The sequence below is a fragment of the Drosophila teissieri genome, chromosome 2L (assembly GCF_016746235.2).
Source record: "Drosophila teissieri strain GT53w chromosome 2L, Prin_Dtei_1.1, whole genome shotgun sequence".
Classification (NCBI taxonomy): Eukaryota; Metazoa; Arthropoda; class Insecta; order Diptera; family Drosophilidae; genus Drosophila; species Drosophila teissieri.
In genome coordinates, this window is record NC_053029.1 from 8,276,134 (window position 1) to 8,296,147 (window position 20,014).

Consider the following 20,014-nt stretch of genomic DNA (forward strand, 5'->3'; position numbering starts at 1 on the left):
GTGCAAATTGCTAATGAATTTAATTCCCCTGCACACACACACACTCGCAGACAATGCTGTCAAAAACGGGAAACGGATGGGAAAAGGCGGGAAAGCGGGAAAGTGGGAAAGCGGAAAAAGGAAACAAGGCGACGGCACGGCTACTGCGAACATGTGATGCCAGCGACAAGTGAACTTTGCCTGTTGTCGGAAAATCTAATAACCGACAGCGAGCAAACACACAATAACGCCGAGTTTTCCGGCTACAGTGCTACTAGTCGCTGTGTATTGCCGGGTTTTAATTTGTGTCAGGACCTGCATATTAAGTGGGGCCGGCCACAACGGTATCGAAGGATACCAGCCACATTCTGATTGAATTTGGTGGGCGGACGGGGGCGTGGCAGCTCTAGTTGACACAACACGATGGCCACAGCCCTCTCATCCCGATGGCTGATTAAGCATACGCCATGTGTGCGGGCCATGAGCCCAAAGTACACAATGCATTTTCTGGGTGCCATATTTGAAGCCTATACATTATCACTGCCGCCGATGCAGCTGTGGATAAAAAACTAAATAATATTTTGTTTGGCAACTCAATTTCCATCAGCATAAATCAGAAGCCGACGGCAGTTCATTTGCATAGCGCCGAGCTTACCGAAAATTGTTGAAAAATCTATTTCAACTTTGCAGACAAATCATATTCGCGGCTGCAGCGGAAAACGGCAGAAACTTTACGGCAGCTGGAAACTTTTATTTTGACGGTCGCCCTCAGAGGGCATCAAATGTTTCTATTTACTCGCCGATTCAGGCAGACACTCCCTTTTGCAGTCCGACTCCTTTCCGAATACATTTTTTGATTTAGTACATCCCCCGAAGAAAAAGTTCACAAATCCAGAATCAGCTGGGCCATCAACCTTTTATAAGTGTAAGAAAAATGATTTAGTATAGTAATGCGTAGATAAACTGTTTGATTAAATAATCACCGTTTTATAAGCGGAAAACATTTTTAGATAAATCTAAATTTTATGCAAAAAAGAAAGTGAGGCGGTAGTTTTTTAACCGTTTAAAACTAATTTGGAGGCACAGACTCATTTTCTGGTTGTTGGCAGTTGTGAAACCAAGGAAATCAACGAGTGCCAAAGCAATAAGAATGAATAAATATAGAAAATCAAATGGAACATTCCCACACATATAGCCTGATTCTCCGTAACTGTACCATTAGTCTGGAAATTAACAATAATCGAATTAGAAAGTAGCTAAAGTAGTAGGAACTATTACGCGCTAGCATACAGTTTTTTATTGTGGTACCTGATGGAAACTATGGAATAAACTTGAAAGTAAGCAAAAGTAAAGTAACAACTTGGAAGTATAATATAATATTTCCATAATATACATTAATAATATAATATTTTTGAGCTTGGTGAATTGCTTACCAGATGAAATAGATCTAATTTTACCATATGTCACCATATTCAGTACTTTTTGTTATTGTTCATAAAGTTCAGTGGTCGACTGCCCCTAAATCGCAACAGGCTTATCGTTCGAGGGGATTCGTTGAGCCTGCCAATGGGCTGGCATTGAATTTCAATTTGAACAGGTACTCAGACCCAATAAAACGGGGGCGGAATGTCGGGTGGAGTTATTTATATGTGGATGTTTGTAGTCGAGTTCCATGTTCTTCCAATAAGCCATTGATACGTTAATGTATGTCCTGTACCCGCGCTCCCATTTCCTCGTCTGTGTGTGTGCACGAGTGTATGTGTGTCTGTGCAAGTGTGTGTGTGTGCCAGCTTAAGTTGGGTTTTTGAAGGATTTGCAGGAGTGAACGCCGCGCCATGTTTATTTTCCGCCAAGAGCAGCGGGATTGCATTTATGAGGGTATTACGTATACGCACGGCTGGCAGCGAGCGATTTTTTCAGGTTATATGCCTGCAAACAAGCAAAAACATTTATAATTTCATTTGTTATGTTAACCAAGGGATGAAGCCAAACACGGAAAGAGTTAATCCGTGGGGATTCATAAATTTAGAATTTCCCCAAAATTAGTGTTTAAGCACAACTGACCAAGGTCCTTTGTGATTGTGATTAACTGCTTGGGCGAAAGGTCAATGGTGCATTTAAAGAACTCATTAATTATACAAATATAAATAAACGCAAAATGTATTGTCTTTCCTATTGTAACACAAGGAGGCTTATCCAGCTCAAGACCCCCATAAATGGAAGATCCCCCACCAAGTGCATTCAGTTCATTAAGTAGACAAAGCAGGACACACACATAAACGCCCCTCGAAATTGAAATCTATTGACAATGTAATTAATGCAGACCAGAAACAATTCGGGTCAAAGTGCAAACATCAGCAACAGGAGCAGCATCTATAAACTCTCAATGCATGTGTATCCTGTTCGTCCTGTTGTCTCAATGCAAATACAGCAAACGTGACACGCCCCCAGCTGCTCGATTTATCGTCGCAATTTCCAGCTAGCTTTTCAAGCGCCATGTTTATTAGAAACCCGAAAACGTAATGCAAACAGGAGCCGAGCAAATATTTATATATGACATTTTAGACAATTGTGCGCCACAGCTGCGAAAAACCGCATCTCTTCCCTCCCCGGTTTTTGCCACGATTTTACCCCGAGCTAATCCCCCAGAGAGGTGTCACCAGTTGGATCAATCAAATCAGGCAATGAGCCATATGGAGCACACACAAACGCCAACGCCAACGCAACGCATCTGTGCGGCATCGGATTTCAGCAAAACTGTCAGAGTGAAATCCACATGAAAAAGGACCATTGTTCCATGTGGTGACAGCATTCTGTGTGGTGGGTGTCTCTGCGTTTGTGTGTGCATAATGAGTAGAACCCAATCCGCATGCAAATGTGATTAATTACAGGTGGGGGGCAATGCGGGTGAACCCGGAATACGATATGATATTGACACTCTAAATCGATATATAGATGTAAATATTGGCAAAGCCCCTGCCACAAACTCAAACAAGTAGCGACAGGGCAACCACAACAAATCAGCATCAAGTTCTGTCGCATGTAAGGAAGCAACTGCGAGGCTGGTACATCGCCAGTTGTTTTGCCAAGCGAAATCAAAAGACAAAATTTGTTGTTCAGCAACCGCGTTCGAAAGTTCTTCAACTTTTGCCGCAGGATGAAAGGCGGCAACAACCACAACAAGGAGCAACATTAACGGCAGCCAAGTGAAATGACAACAGCAATCGGCGCTCATAAAGTTCAGAAAGTTATGTTGTTATATTATACTGATATCGGTTGTTGGTTAAAACTCACCATCCACCATCCACCTCCCACCACCCACCACTTCCACTTCTTCTTTATTCATAGGAAAAAGTTTTATGTTTCGTTTCGAGAATTGATGTTGAAGGAAGGACCTCCTCGGCCGGGGGCGAAGGACATCGACTGCGGTTTTTAAAGTCAAAGCCAGCGGAAGGAAAAGTGTCCTGCGAGTTTACAATGGAAATGGGATAAGAATCGATGCGGCTGGCGGAGAAAGCTGACTTCGCAGGTGTCTCCATTGTTATATAATATCATTACCGCTTCTCTAAAATGATTGAGGATAAAAGCTGGAAGGAATTCGTAGCCAAGCTGAAGGAGCTGGAAAATGAGTGAAATATATACAGCTTATTATATTAGACAACAGTTGTTAGCAGACACACGCAGATGTGTTCATGGACTTATCGTAGGAGCTTGGCAAATATATTTAATAAATAAATAAATTTAAATAATCCCCATTTTGCAGCACGGTATGGAAACTAAATAAGCAATTGGCATTTTAAGTTATTCCAATTATGACGAGTGCGTTGTGCGCTCTGAAAACCGGAATACGGGCATATCAAATACCACGTGATATTGGGAAATAGCCAAGTGCTAATGAAAATACGAATGGCCTGGATATTGCCATTCCCCTTCAGTTTCCATTAACCACAACCGACTGCCGGGACTTGGGCCATAAATATTTCACATATCGTTGCTGTTCGCAACCAATTAGATTCCCGCACTGCAAATGGGTGAAAACAGCGAGAGCGGAAACGGAAAACTGAACCCAGCTCAGTCCGGGAAAATCATTTTCAATTTCATTTATGAAAGCAAATAAATTTTCAATTGGTTTCATTCGGCCATTTTCAACCCGCTCAGCCCACTCGGCTTTCACTTTCTTTTTCGGCCTGTAAAACAAATACATAGAAATTCCAGAAAGGCCAAGTGCAGACAAAATCAACTTCTTATAAAGCTGCTTTCGCCGAGGGAATCCTTTTTACGTCTCCCCTACTTCCCCTGCTTCCCCTCACCCTCACTCGGCCAATAAAAGCCTGCTCAGTGCCCAGCCCACGTAGAGGCCGTAAAACGGGGCGTGGCCAAGGTGTTTACCTTTCCGCCCACTCTGGTCCTTTGGTCCTGCCAGAGACATTTAATAAGCAGTTGCTGAGCGCAGGCTCAACACCGAAACTCTGGCCAGGAACTTCGAAGCTGCTCTTGTGGTCTTTAAATATTTCAAAACTCAATGGCCACTTATACCCGAAACTCTGCTTTAAGTCCATTGTTTGTTGGACGGGCTTAAATACGGGCTTGAGTTGTTCTCGCTTCGGTCAAAAGATGCAACAATTTTCGGCTTTCTTTTTTGTAAGAATTAAAATTAAACAAATATCTCAAAGGAAGTACATATATAGCTTAATTTTGGGAATTTATATAAATCACATTTAATTTTCTCGATACCATAAATTCATTAAACATAATTGAATTAATTGTATGTACCGCTTTCTGTCTTTGAACCACATAAATGCTGAAGACTGCGAATGATTTCACGTTATACTGAAGATAAATCGATTAGCAGAGGTATCTGAGTGCCGTATACCATCGATATACATATCTTTGTTGAGGTGTGTGCTGAATTTGAAATTAGTTCTTCTCGGAGGCGAAATTATGCCATCTCACCATTTATCTGGCCTCCCCTAGTTTATCGACAATTCGATTTTATCCTGTGAAGTGCCTGGCTCAATCTCTTTTGCCCACTCCTTGGCGATTGATGTGCGCCGGGTTTCAGTAAAAAAGAATAAAAATATATTTCATTTTGCATTAACTTGACGGAGAGAAGAAGACAAAGAGCCAAGCGAAAGAAGCTTGAATATCGCAGACTCCTTCAGGTTGAATATGGCAAAAAGAATGTGTGCACAAATTGGCTGTCCATTTGAGTCCGCTTTGTTCATACATAATTAGATTTCCGTTTCTCTAACTCTAAACAATTTCCCCATTTTCGCAACTTTTTCATTGCTGCCCCAGGCAATTCCCATTTAATTGGCTGTCTAATACTTGGATGGTTTCCCATTCTCTCTGCTCTCCGTTCTCTGCTTAAAAGTTCGCCAATGAAATTTCGAGCTATAATTTACCAACAATTTAAATGTGCCCAACAGCCAGAACCCTTGACTTTTGACATTTTTAGGTGGACACGAATATTTTATTTAAGGTCTTTATTACTTCTCATATTAAAAGGATATATTTTTATGTTTTCCATTCTGTGTGTATCTACTATACCCGAGATGTGATCATTAAAACCGAATGAAACTCATAAGAGCGGCTCAACTTGGAAATTATTGCCCACCATTAATATTTTCCTTGGGACTGCTTCTTGATGCCAAAACTTTGCTCCAACAGCAAAGGACAGGCCAACAATTTCTAATTGCTCTCGAAGGACTCGTTGGTATCCTCAAGGATTTGGACATTTACATAAAAAATGATTTGCAACAAATTAAAAATTACCCAACTGAGGCATTCTACAAGCAAACGGAAAAAAAGAACGCAGAAAACTCAAACCGTTTAATTAGCAACATTTTTCAATGTATTGATGGAGGAAGAACAATAAGAAAAACAGGAGGCACAGTGCCATTGGACGGGGGAAATCAAATGGGATTTGTAAGTGTGGGTCCTCTAAAGTTGGCCTCACTGTGACCAGAACTTTACAGTCCTAACAGAGCTCTCCTAATTGTTCCTTTGAGCAGTCCGGTCCTTCGCCCCTCCGGCCCCTCCGCCATCACCACCCTCTGTTGCTGTCAATAATTAGAGCTGGGAATTTCCTCCGTTTCCTTGGGTTTTCCCAAATAGATTCCGGTCTCCCCGGCTGGCACGCGGATTACTCGAAACGTGGCTGCTAAGCGCCTCTAATGCCACTTGGCTGCCAGGAATGGGGCAACAAGGAGCTCACTTCCGCCTGGCTGGAGTGTGTAGGTTGGAGTGTGGTCCTTTGTTTTGGACTTGGCCCAGTTAGGAGTCGTCTCCGGCCATTTCTTTTCATTATTTGCCGGCTTTGGTGTTGACTTATGTTGCTGCCCATTGACTTCGCACACGCTTTGAGTGGAAAATCAACCAGGCTTTCTAATGATTACATTCATTCTTTCTATTTGGCTAAAAAAATTATACTTTTTGATTTTAAATCAAATAAAAATACCTTTTTTTTAATTACTCTAATATTTAATTAGTTTTCATTTATTATTATTGAACAGAAATCCAATTAGCGGTGTTCTTCGTTGAACTCGGGAAAACAGGAAGAACTAATGCCAAACTAGTTTGTTTCCAGCGAACTACTGCTCTTAATTATGTGGCCTATTATCATATTAATTGCAGTTTCACCAATCATAAATAATAATTATATGCAATGCATAATTTATTGAAAATCACTTGGCTGAAAATCGCATAAATTAAAGCCAAACAATCCAAACATAAAGCAAATATTTTAAACATCATGGAAACCAGTTATAGGGATTTAAAATTTAAAAAAAAAAGAGTTTGAGGTGTTCATAATTTCATGGGAATTACTACAAATATTGTAAATTTTAATTTAATTTTAAAAGGGAAATATAATCAGGTAAGCAAGGACCTCGCAGCATTAATTGTTAAATTGAATTGTTTAATAATATGCAAATGTGTGCCAGCAATTAGGAGAGAAAAAAAGAAGAAGCAAAACCAACATTTACAATGTGTGAATAAAGAGCAATACTAATAAATTTATTCTCGCACTCGCTATAATTGCGGCAACTTGAATGGTTGTGGCAGAAAAATCTTGGAAATTGCCACACATAATTATGTAAATGAGTTTTCCACCCCAACTCCGCTCGATTGGCGGGGGTTGGGTGCTGGTGCTGTAAAGACACATTTTAATTACCAAGAAAATGTAAATTAACCAACAAGAGATGGCAAACAGACAAACACACAAACAGACAGCAGCAACATGCCGCGGCTAACAGCAAAAGGCCATAAAACCCAAATTTCATTCGCAGGATATGTGTGTTCGTCTGCGTGTTCGTGTGCCTTGTTGTCCTGTCCCTGAATATGTGAAAGTTTGCCTCTCTTTTGCAAATGGCTGCGCATCTGTGATAACTTTACCCGCACAGATCCCAGCCATGAAAGGGACACAGAAAAGCATTTATGATAATAAAAATGAAATTTAAAGCATATTCAGGGATGTGGGGTCACGACCCGGACTAAGCAGCTTTAATGCATCTGCTTCCATAATTATGGGCAAATATATATGGCCATTTCATGGGCATTTCATGGGAATCCGTGGCAATTCGTGGGCGTGACTTGAAAGCTGACACATTCGCAGCTTTACACGCCCCATTAGAACTTTGACAGTTTGACAATGTCAGATATCAGAAGTTTTTTCCCAGACATCCCTAATTGAATGACGTTCACCGAAGTTAATGTGTTATGAGTGTGCAATGAAGCTAAGCGAATATTTAGACCAACAAATTTATGCAGTAACATTTCTGTAGATGTATAGAATTCTTTTTTAGTTAATTAATTACTTTAGCAACAAGAGTTTTCCATTCAACGTGGCTTTATTTATCTGCAACCAGCGTTTCCGATTTCAATTTCCAATGGTTAAGTGCTTCATGTGCTCCATTCGCTCGCAGAAAAAAGACCACCGACCGCTAAATAATTTAAAACAATTAACAGTGCCACAACCACTGCAACATTCGTGGCAAAAGAGCGGAGCTTAACAGAAACAATTAAATAATTTAAACTAAAACCGTTTAAGTCATTAAATCAATTCGCAGTAGCGCGGGGTGAAAAAAGCCAACGAACGAACTGCTCCACCAAAGTACTTTTATCAGCATGAAAATTGTAAAAATATGCAAAATAGTTGGCAGTAAAAACTGCATCGTTCTTGTGGAAAATGTAAGGGAAAAATGCGAAAAAAGGGCACCAGCATTAGGGGCAATTTGTTTTGCATTACATATCACAGCAGCAGGGCACTACTATCTGATATAGATATATATAGACTTTCGTAATGACTGGTAAATACGTTCAACTTAAAAGCTAATTGGTCATCGGGGTGGGCGACGCAATGTGCCATCTCATTTGGCTGGCTTAAGGGTCAAGTTGTCCAGTTTGGAATCGAACCCAAATCCAGGGCCCTGCGTTTTGTTCGGTGTCAAAGGACCGATCTCCTGTTTCCCCCCTCCTGTCAGTGAGTTACCAGCCAGCCAGCCAACAGCTGGGGTAACATCCTGTGTGTCTGTGTGGGACTCCACATAACAATAACCATTTTCGGCTCACACACACAGAGAGAGAGAGCCAGGACTTTGTGCGCTTTGAGCTGCATGCCAGGGCATAGATAATGTATACGCAGTGTGGCACCAGGGGGCGGTGGGACTGTGAGTCGCACTCAGTCGGCACCACTGGCATGTCAATCAACAACTGTGCAACTTGTTCGGTCTGTTGTTCTTGCACTGGCACTGAACTTTGAGGTGGGCAATGGGAAATTGAGTTTGCAGTCCCTCTAGCCTCCCAAAAAAAAAAAAGGAGAAATAGCAGGAAGAGCGTATCCCTTAAATTGTATCACCAGGCACTCGCCATTCGGTTTTCCCCGAATTATTTTTTGTTTTTCCATTTCTCCTTTGCGTCACGCATCTCTGGCAATTGGCAGGCACACAAAAATCAATTGATAACAGGTGGCGTTGGCACAGGAAACGAGCTGCCTTTGGAAGGAGTTCCCCTTTGGAAAGAGTCAATGGCCCGGCCTGAGACAGGCATAAAAATCGTTATGAAAACACATAAAAATTTAAAAATTCCCGGGCCCTTCCGCTCCGCGCGTGTGTGTGTGTCGCGTTCGCATGAAAATGCTCGGGGCGGTGTCACTTGTGTGTTGATATTAAGCTAAAAGGGCCATTAGCTATAAAAATACTTAAGATGGAAATGTGCGCAATGCCGCGGGGCATTCGAGTGGCAGAAAGAGAATAACACGGCAAGCAAAAGCAAAGGCAAAAGCAAAAGTCGCTCCACAACAAGGAAAGCCGGGGAGGCAAACTGTCACCGAAGTTGTCAACGGCAGAGGTCTGGCTGCCTCGGACTGCCTTGGATTGCGGCGGCAGGAGGATACAGGTACATGTACACACAGGTACAGGTAGTTAATCCCACGTCTATCTGCAAATGGCATTAACATCTTGCCAACGCTGCGTATGCGTAATGCATGCGGAAGGCTTGTAACCCGTCGGATTTCAGATGCAACGGAGCACAAGGCAAAGGTTTGCGTTCCTATCAATTAGATGTCAGGGATATTTATATCCCTTTCAATTACTAGAGGGTTGTGCCTGTGGCCGTCGGGTCAAATATTTAAGACGAAACACTTATGCTCGACTGCCGAGGGATGGCAACCATTTGAATGTTAAATACAGTTATGCAAATGTAACAGCAGTCCAAAATCGTTGAATTGCCTTCAATTGCGCCCATTTAAGTACGTCCAATTTACTCCCAAAAGCCAGCTTACTGCCTTGCCCCAAAAACCCATAGTCTGCTGAAGCGATTCCCGCGGGTAACGCGTCGGCGTTTTCAATTAAACTTTTCGCATAGCATTTAATAACTCCGCATAGTTGGAAAGCCGGCTTGGTTTAACAGTCTGGCTGTTGGCACAGGTCCTTTGCTGGGCGCACCCAGATGTTTGCATTAGCCCAGCTCAGTTGGGTCTGCCTAGGATGTGAAAGCTTTTCCCTTTGCAGCTTCCGAGAGATTTGTGACTTTTTTGTTGAGGTGAGCATGCGCCTTGAGTGGAGGGAAACTCATTTTTAAGAGATGCTGAGAGCGGTGGAAGTTGGACTGACTCCCATTTCCATTTCCTGTCCACACATGCAAAGCATGTTGCTTACTTGTGATACCCTAGTTATAGGCTTTAAAGGCCTCCTATAATTCTAATTAATTCTTTTTATTCGACTGGTTACTTGCACCTTATCACCAATCCATTAACTAGAAATACTACTAATATATACAGAGTAGTTAGTTAGCTCATTATATGTAAGAGATGTATGCTTATATTACCTTGAGTAAGCTTGTCACTTATCCAAATAAGCGGTACCTTCGATTAGCTCCATATAATTTGATGCCTTGAAATCACATGACTGAGCACTCAAACCGGCATTAGGGTAAAACTTTCAGAAAGTGCCGCCGGCTGACAATCAATTTGGCAATTCCGGCACATTAATTGCCGGTCTGATAAGAGCGATGCAGCCACCGGACCTTCCGATGGCCACAAACACGCTGTGATGTCAGCAATTAACCGGGTCTAATCAGGTAAGCCCCGTTATCTGTGGCACAAATGATTCACTAATTGTCCTGACCAGGAGCACCGCTCCGGAGACTGGATGCAGTGTGGTTCAGTCAGTTGTGTTCTGCTCGGTTTAGTCATTAAAAGAGAAAACAAACTTAATGCCTGACTAATGCCCGAGCAGGAAAATGGGAAAGCGGGAAAGTGGGAAAGCGGGAAAGCCGGAGGCGGAACAGGAAAGTAGCAGTCACGGTGGCAAAGTCAAGCAAATAGCCAACAAGCGTCGTCCTAATGATAACAACGTGGAGTGTCCACAATGTCCAAAGTTGCAGGTGCTCTCCCACACCCGGGCATTTACACTGTAAAAAATAGCTAAGGGGGAAACCAACCAAACAAGTAACGCATTTTTTTAAGCCGTTGATTAAGAGTGCATCTTACTCACAGCTCGATGTAATTGCCTAGATAAAATGTTATATCTCATTGGCATAAGAGTTTTACTGCGAGTGTCTCAAGTGCATGGCAACTTAAAAAACCATTAGAAATTTAAGGGCAAAAGCGGACTTACACACGCGGAGCCGCAAGGAGCGAGTTGCACGTTGGTTAGCCCGCAGCCATGTCCTGCCCGCCGGAGTCCTGTTTCCCCTTCCCCTTCTCCTGGCATTCAGGTGCTGCGTGGTGTGTGTGTGTGACTTGCTGCGTGCCGAAGTGCGCTCGTGTGCGGCAGACTTGTTATCCCGGGCATTAAATTGTTTGTACATGCAACAGACAACAGACAAGACAACACGACAAGACACAAAGGGAACAGGAGGCGGACTATAAGTCAGCCTATTTGCTTGATAACAATAACAAAAGCTCCAACAAGCCATGTGAGCTCCGCAGGAGGAGGCGCCAATTGGGACCGTCGGCTGATGGAACTGCTAGACAATGTCCTGGAACATTGCCAGGACCTTTGAAAGAGCTTTTTTCCATTACAAAGCAACATAGGCCTTTATTTATTTATTTGTTTCGTCACAGTGCCCCGTACTTTTAATTTTAGCCAGCCCATTTGATTTGGTTTTGTACGCTGAGGTGAGTTTGTCACCAGTTTGGCTCCCCTTACCCATAAACTTTTGATACCCTTACTTTTTCAATTAGCCACACCTCCCGCTAACAATTATTTTCACCCCATTACCTGTTATTTCGGCTTATCCAGCCCTTCAAGTGTCTGCCACAGGATTTTGTGTTGTGATGACAGATTATCTGCACCTCTTTGATGAAGCCACATGCCCGAGAACATTCCTCAAAAATGAAGGCTCACTTTGGAGTCCTGCGAGTCCTGTGCTGGCCGTTAGGTACTGCCACGCCCACTTATGAAGGTGTGTGCTCGTAGTTGCGTTTCGCTGGAGCGTGAAATATTTTATTGCCGATATAAATCTTGTTTATGCTCGCAAGGAATAAGAATGGAACTTGGCCACAGGCAAGGATTCCAGACTCCTCCATTTTGCTGGTCCCCGCAGCCTTCGTGGCTCACTGACTTAGTTGATGTTGTTATCGGGGAAAACCAAAACCAAAAAATTCGATTTAACTTAATCGAATCTGTGGCCCCATGGAGTGTGATTCAATTCTTGGCTTGCCTAGACACTTTTCCCCAATATGTCGCCATTGTCAGACAAGTAGGTCGAAAAGGCAGTGAGTGAAAGGGGGAAAAGTGCCTGGGGGGGGCAAACTCAACTGGTGGAGAAGCAGCAAAAGGCAATAACAGTGCAAAATTGGAAAGTAAATGTGAAAATCGTGTTTTAAATGCCTTCAACGTCAGACGATTGCGACGGCAAAACACTTTCGACAGTTTGGCATTTATCAAGTTTGGATGAAACTGACAAAACAATTTAAAATTTGTTGCCTTGGCAAAGCTCAACTAATTGAAATGTTTGCCTAGGTCACAGTAACACATGGGGACAGGACATCTCGAGGGTCCTGGAAAAAGAAAGTTCAGTTTGTCGTTAAGGAAGATTGAGAGTGCTCAGGCTTATTTGCGAACTTTCTTTGCTATTTTCTAAAGGAAGGCCAACGTTTTCCAGTGCCCATTGTACTTATGAAATTTTTATTTTGCAGAGCAATCAGGTTGTTATTCTTCTAAATACAAAAATAAATGTTAAGAAAGTTATTTATCCCATCTAAACTGACTTCTGGTGGATCTATAAACTGGCGTATTAATGCTTGAAACCGTTGACTGCATTAATTTTCCTAATGCCTTAAATTAGCCGACCTAAACACCACGACTGTCCAGCTTAAAAGGCGCTCATTAGGAGTCGCTCGACCGCAGGACAGATGGAAATGAAGTCCTTTTCCCTGCGTTGCTCTCGGCTTTTTTTGCCGCCTTGTCATTTGCTGCTCATGAGCGTGTTGAAACTGCGTTGAAATGCAAATGCAAATGTCGCAGGCCATGAGGCAGCTCAGTTTTTCCGCTTTTCCCGCCGCTCTACTAATCTGCACTGCTGCAGCAAATGGAAATGCTTATAAATTATGCAAGGTGTTTTTTGTTTGTGGGAGGCAGGACATCTGGCGGACACCAGCAGACACTGTCATTGTGTTCATCCTTCATTTGGCAGGACTTGCTGCACTTCCGGGGAGAGGGTCGCAAGGGGGGAGGGGCGCTGTTTATTCTGGCCGTGTTGTTGTTTTGCTAATAGCTGCGAGCATTGACTTTTGTTTGTGTTTGTGGCTTGTCACCAAACAGGACTAGAGCCTCGGCTTTGGCAGGACTCTAGTGGCGGGGGTGAGGTAGCGGATCCGCTTACAAAGAGTTGTCAGATTTGCATCACAAAGCAAGAATCCTGCGGCTGCTTTTTGGCAGCTAGTCCTGCGACGCTTTAAGTGATACAACTCTAAAACTTGGTGTCCCATCTAAAACTATATTGCAAATTAGGTATACACGAAAGCTCGCCGTCGCACTCCTTCTGCATTCAAGCCTCATTGACTTTTCGCATTTCAATTAATCCAAATTTCAGCAGCCGGCGATCTAAGATTGTCCTTCCCTTGCGCGAAAAGCTGCATTGCGCCTAAATACACGGGGAGAAAATATGTTTAGGGGGGCATGGAAGCAAGGGGAAAACTGCAGGACAACACTTTCTATGCAATCGCTCTTTAAATATGGAATTTTCTAGGTCTGTATTATTATTTAACTATCCTTTTAAGCATTAATAAACTTTGTGTTTGTAAAGTTCCATTAATTAAAACAGCAGAAAGTTGATTCCGTTGCATTTATAAATTCTTTCGGTTGGTTTGAAAAAACAGTTGGTTTAACTTTTTTTCCGTGTGCGCCGGGCCCCGACAATTAGCGTGATTTTCAACGGCTGATGGAGCTGGGCGAGTGAAAGTGGGAAAAGCGGGAAAAGCGGTCCGGAACGAAATGCAAATCAAGCGATGCCTGCACCAAAACGACACACAAACAAATCGCCAACTGCCGCATTGCCAGCCGCCGGCTGTCCGCATTTCGAATGCCACAGAGTTGCAACAATTCCAACGAATTCAATTTGTCCCCGGGGAGAAAGGAGCACGGTGTAGCAGATGGAGGCTGCAAGTGGAAGTGGAAGCAGGAGCAGGAACAGCGGAACTGATGGCACCACTGCCTTTGACAAGTCGCTGCGCCAGCGTCACGTAAAAAGCCCCACAATGCAGCTCCTTTTCCCGATCCTGGCCTCCTTGCCGCCGCCTGACACGTGTGCAACATGCAGCACATGACAGACAACTTTGTTGCTGCCGCACTCATTTTTGCGGGGTATGTGGGGTATACTAGACGCAAATACAAAAGGGGTGAGCTGGTAACTAAGAGGTATTTAATATTAATCATTTCCTATGAAAACATTGTCGTATTAATTATTTAGGAGGAAGCACTTCTACACTTCTACACCTATTAATCGGTACTTAACCCAATGCATCTTTGCCTTTTGATTATGAAGTTTACTACGTGGCATGCCAATTTATTCACTCTTAAGCTAAATAGTAAGTATTCGCGCCGGAAAACGTGCATGTAATCTGCAAAAAAAGGATACCTTTTCAGGTAGCAGCTGAAAAGTTTTCATGGCTAAAACTTTTACGCGCACGATTTGACAACCAAGCTGGTTGCTGCTGCTGGCATCTTCAGCAGAACCTGGTTGCCACATGTTTCCGGTTTCCCCTGCCCCAACCACTTCCCCTAAAAGGACTGCACACAATGCATTTGGTTGCCAATAGTTGGGGGTTCCGCCAGATCCCTGTTCACTCCATATATTAAACACTTTTTAATCGCAATGCGGCAGCTCAGTGGGTTCGGTGACTGAATCTATATATATGTGTGCTTAACACCGAAAATTTTAAAAGCAAAGTGGCAGAGCCAAAAATATATTAAAAAAGCATAGTATGTAGTGTGTACATATAAGAAAGATAGAAGAAATAATTTTAAAAACATTTATACTACTAGTTATGAAGTTTCAGTCTACTATAGTAGTTTTTAAAGCAACGAATATGTATTCTAATAATTAGCAAGAATACGTAAGAAGATACACCACCTATTAGCAAAAACCTACAATATATAAGCAATTTCTAAAGTTCAACTTTCAGCCATAATTAGTGCAGGATTAAGATTCCTACCTCAGTGGCTTTCATATTTCTACTCTGCCGCTGGGCATCCTATGCGAACTCAATCTCTGACCGACTATTCATCCTTTTGGCCCCACATTAATTTGCGCGTGTGTGTGTGTGTTTTTGTGCAGTGAGTGAGAAGCGTTCATTAAAGTTTCATGTGCGAAATTATATAAAATTTTAAGGGCCCGACTTGGCTGCGTGTCTGCCACCAACTGCTCATGGTGCTCATGGTGCTCATGGCTTCCTGCCACAGCCCGTGGAGGGCTGAGAGGTGCGAACAGGTCGCGGAAGTGCAAATTATTTTCCCCAGACATTTTGCAGTTGCTTACCCTTAATTGCAGTCATTACTTCTTCCTGCAGAGATTTATTATTTAATTGAAAAACAAGTGCTTCGGGGATCAGCGATGACGCGAGAAAATTCCACAATGCATGCACATTTATATTAATTATTCAGCATGGCTTACTTGTTTTTAAAGTACATATTTATTTGGTCTTCCACTTGGCAGATTTTAAAAATAATCATCTTATCAAACGCAATTTCCCTAACCCCAAAGAAGAACCCCACCCAACCCGTTCAAAAGTCAAGCACACAGTTTTGATTGATTTTTCCACCCAAATGCCTTCAATTACTGGCGCCTCTTCGACCTTCCCCGCTCCTATCTCCATCACTATCCATCCAAATGAACACATCCTTGTAGTCTGCCCCCCAAATACAATAACCAAAGTCATGCTGTGACACCTCCAGTCATTTCAAATCCTGGCCCACGCCAACTTGTTGCATCCGAAATCAACTGTGATTCCGCTTCACTGGTGAAATCACCAATAAAAACGAAAAATTCTCTATGCCCAGAAACTGTCAGTGACACTTACAAATTGGATTTTCGACAGCGGCAAGCTGACCTAAGGAACACACACACACACCATTATCGCGAGCTGGCATAAAATCGCTTAAAAAGATATCCCAAATAAATAATGTCGCATGTAAATAACAACAAATCAATTTTTAAATAGACGTTGAACCCCAACACGCACAACAGGACCCCCAATGCTCGACAACAATGAACCCTCTTCATCAGTGGGCTTAATGTGTGTGAATGCCTTTGCACAGTGGTTGGAACTACTAAAAATCATTTTAAAAATATTTAATTTTGTTATTTTAATTATATTCCAGATGCGATCAAAGGGAAATCCCGGACTCTGGCTTGAAATCTATATTTTATATTATACCTATACTTTCAAATAACATCGAGGTGGTGTCACTGTGGCACACAGCCCGTGGCAAAAAGGTCTTTCTGCCTGTCAAATCCAGCCACTTTCACTTAGCCGACGCCAATGGCTTTGATAGATTCCAGTTCACAGTGGGCCGCCAGGTAGCCATTCATCCATCTACCACCCCAGTCAACTTACCAACGAGAACTCTGAGAGGAGACAGAGGTTGTTAGCTGACTTTTGGGGGGCACTGTGTAGCAGGGCTGTTCATGCGGTTCACTGACATGGCCATCTGAGGAGCTGGAGCGATGGGGCGATGGGGTCGATTTAATTTTGATTAATTGCGGTAAATGTTATGTTAATTTGCTGGCACTTTTTTGCATGGCTGCCTGCGCCGTCTGTCTGTCTGTCAGTTTGTCCACCGATTTTAGATAACCGGGTAATGGGGAGACTATTAGTGGGCGTGTCGGTAAACTAATTTTCTGTCAAAGCCTGCCACACACATTGTGTGTATGTGTGGAGTCCGCCTGGCTGAGTATGTGCCGATTTGTATGGGCTGACAAACACTAATTAATTGCAATGAGCTCCACTTTGAAGGGGCTTTGGATCCTGCTGTTGATTGGAGCATGCTAATTACCTAGGGATTGTCAGTCATGTTAAAGCAAGTGGGTGAGTTTGCACTTAAAGTTAAAGGTACTTAAACAAGCAGTATGGTCCTTATCCATTGAAATACATGGTACTGTTCTATAAATGCATATTGATTAGTTCATTTTTAAGGTAAGGTATTTATTTCATTACTCATATTGCTTTTTACTATCTAGTTTTCCACCGAAACATACAAATTTGACACACTACTTTTTTTGGCAAGTATTTTTTATAACAAAAAAATGGAAATCCTGGCTGTGGGCCTGGCGGCCTTCTTCCAGCTGATGGGCTGCTACTTCTTCTTCGCCCAGCCGCAGGATCGCTGTTCGGCGGCTCCGGATTTGGCCAGCTGGCTCTTCCTGGCTGCCACGTTGTGTTTCCTGTGGGACACCAGCATCTATCCGCGGCGATTTATGCACATGACCCGCTTCTGGCGCATCCTGGTCGAGATTGTGGCATGCATTCTCCTCGCCGAGGTGGGCACCATCATCATTTGGTGTGGCCTGGAAAGGTTTCTGTTCAGCCTGACGAAGGAAATCCTCAATTTGATGCACTGCAGCTGCCGACCCTCGCCGTATGTCTATTGGCTTTCGGGACTAATTACCAGCCTGGTGAGCGGCGCAGTGCTCTGGTATGTCCTTGAGGCCACCGACGGCATGTACTACATAAGGAAGTTTTCCCGCAATCTGCGAACCACCATGGGCGTATCCTGGCGTATGTTCCGCTGCTACATGCAAATGAACACGAAGGGCAAGCGGCGGGCACTGAAGATATGCCAATTAACCGGGAAAGTGCGCAACTGCCGAAAGGCATCTCGTAAATATTGTGAATCGGATGATGAAAGCTGTAACTAATCTGGAAATCATCAAAAGCAGTTTGTATCCTTTTCGCTATGTAGCTGACAATGTAAATTTTGTATTCTTTCCTATAACAATCATGTTTTCTGGCAACCATTTTAATAAAATTCTAAAAATATTAATTTTGCTCTACCAAGTCCTCTTTTAACGTAATAATAAATGGCATTCATTACTTTTCAAGTTATTACACTTGTAATGCTAACATTTTGTTGATGAAAAGTTCAGGGACAGTGCCGAAAAAAAACCGAGTAAGATGCTCCGATTATTCATCGAAAAAAGCATTGCTCATACGCCCCATCGGCCACACCCCCTCGCTGAGTGCGTGGCAATAAGAAACACTCACACAACAAGAGCAACACACCCGAATACACACAACAAAGACAGCTGAAAATGAATAAAAATGGGAGTGTCAGACGAGTTGCAGACAATCAGGGCAACATTCGGAGATTGCCGTGCATTTGTGGGCCGCAATAGACGCCATATGCTAACTTTGATTACTTCTTCTGGCTTTTATCGCTGCCTCCCAACCCCAAATGTCTATGCCATTTCCCAGAAATGTAAGCAGACGCTTGCAGAGCAGCAGCAAAGAAATTGTATTTCATTTTGCCGGGAACTGAGAGAAGACGGAACCGGATATGCGACATTTTATCAAGTCAGGCATAAATCAGCAGCTTATGCTGGATTCCATCGGGAGATGGGTCGGCACCATTTCCTCGCTTTAACTCGGCATTCGCTTACTTTCTTCTTCCCCATGTTGTTCCTGCATGTTTGAAACTGGCAAATAATTTATTTTGCATAAATTTGCCAGCACTTAACGATGGGGGGATCTACGCCACACCTATGAGAAGAAGGCCATGCCACCATTCCCCATTCTGGCTGAAAGAATGAGCGCGCGTGGAATATGTTCCGTGGGCGGGTCACGCTGAATTATGCCATCTAATTTGTCTGCAGGCAGGTGGTGCTCATTAATCTTACCACGCTTATGAACGACTCTCCTGTATCCTGTATCCCGTCTGTTTTTCTTGCCGTACTACAGCAGCACACTCCTCCTGGGACACCTGGGATTCCGGGGCTGCAGATAAGCTCCTCGCCTTTGCAGCGGACTCACGTAGCTGGTTTTGTGATTTCCTTTGCCCGCTTCAATGCCAGGCGTGGGATTTCGCATGATACCCTTTCTCTTCTCTGGCTTATGAACTAACTAAATAATACGCTGTGCAGTACGGAAAAATATAAAATATTAAGAAACCCAATGAAACTAATTCAAATTATGCAAAAATCTTAGTTTATTTCTAGTGCCTCTTATTCGAGGTGCTTACCTCTTGCAAACAATGCAGCAGAGCATACAGACTCCCTTCATAAACTGGATCTCCGCCCGCATAGTTCGGCACCTGGTTCCCGCTTAAGGCCTAATGGATTTGCGCTTTGATGTGCCAACTGCGTGTACGTGTATCAAAATCGTGTGCGTGTGTGTGTTGGCCTGGTTGTAAGTGGTTAAGTGTCTATATTAGACGCCATCACTTGCAGTTGCCCATTTCTAAGGGCGCGCTGGTATTTTTTGGCCGTGTTTTTTGGCCCATTTTAGTGCAGAGGTGGCAGGCATAAATTTCAACCTAAATGGCCTTATGAGGGCGGCCTCGAAGCTGATCCTCTGTTTATGGCCCAGCCAAATGAAATGTTAGTGGGAGTCAGAGTTGGATTCGCATTTTGGTCTGGGATTGCGTATGTATGGAGGGACCCTTTTAAATTAAAAATCCTGTCCGTGGCTTATGTTTGGGCGGTGGCAAAATTGAATTTTCCTCTCGTCCCGGTTTGATTAGCATAAAATGCGGTACGTGTTTTGGTTTGGCTGCAAAACGTGTGGCGATGGTGATGATGATGGGGTTTTTGTGTGGAAATCATTGAAATATCAAGTGCTTTTTCAAAGAATTTGTATTTTTGTTAAAATTTAATGTTTTTTTCTTTGCACACCACATTTTTTTTTTTGTTTATTTATCGTTTACTTTTCCGGATTTCATTTTTTTAACATTTTAAAATTCGCTTTGCTTGTAAACAGTTTTGGTTTTCTTCTTTTGTTGTTCTTGACACTTTTACTTACAGTAAATATTGTAGAAATGTTTCTTCACTGCTCTCGACATTTAACTAATGAAATTTAGGTTGTTCTTCAGATTAT

General features: G+C 42.9%; 1 protein-coding gene and 2 long non-coding RNA genes across 3 annotated transcripts; all 3 read left to right on the plus strand.

Annotated features, from left to right (window-relative positions):
• The first annotated feature begins 1,291 nt into the window (after nt 1–1,291).
• Nucleotides 1,292–16,658, plus strand: LOC122626348. The gene is made up of 3 exons (XR_006326698.1): nt 1,292–1,316; nt 16,145–16,243; nt 16,305–16,658. It is a non-coding gene; the product is annotated as an uncharacterized LOC122626348 (long non-coding RNA).
• LOC122626347 lies at nt 13,971–14,874 on the plus strand. Its single transcript, XR_006326697.1, has 3 exons — nt 13,971–14,323; nt 14,395–14,512; nt 14,571–14,874. It is a non-coding gene; the product is annotated as an uncharacterized LOC122626347 (long non-coding RNA).
• A 474-nt stretch (nt 16,659–17,132) lies between the features above and the next one.
• On the plus strand, nt 17,133–17,954 carry LOC122626395. Its single transcript, XM_043806641.1, has one exon. It carries the CDS (start codon nt 17,230–17,232, stop codon nt 17,839–17,841), a length of 612 nt encoding a protein of 203 aa, XP_043662576.1. The 5' UTR covers nt 17,133–17,229; the 3' UTR covers nt 17,842–17,954.
• The last annotated feature ends 2,060 nt before the right edge of the window (nt 17,955–20,014 follow it).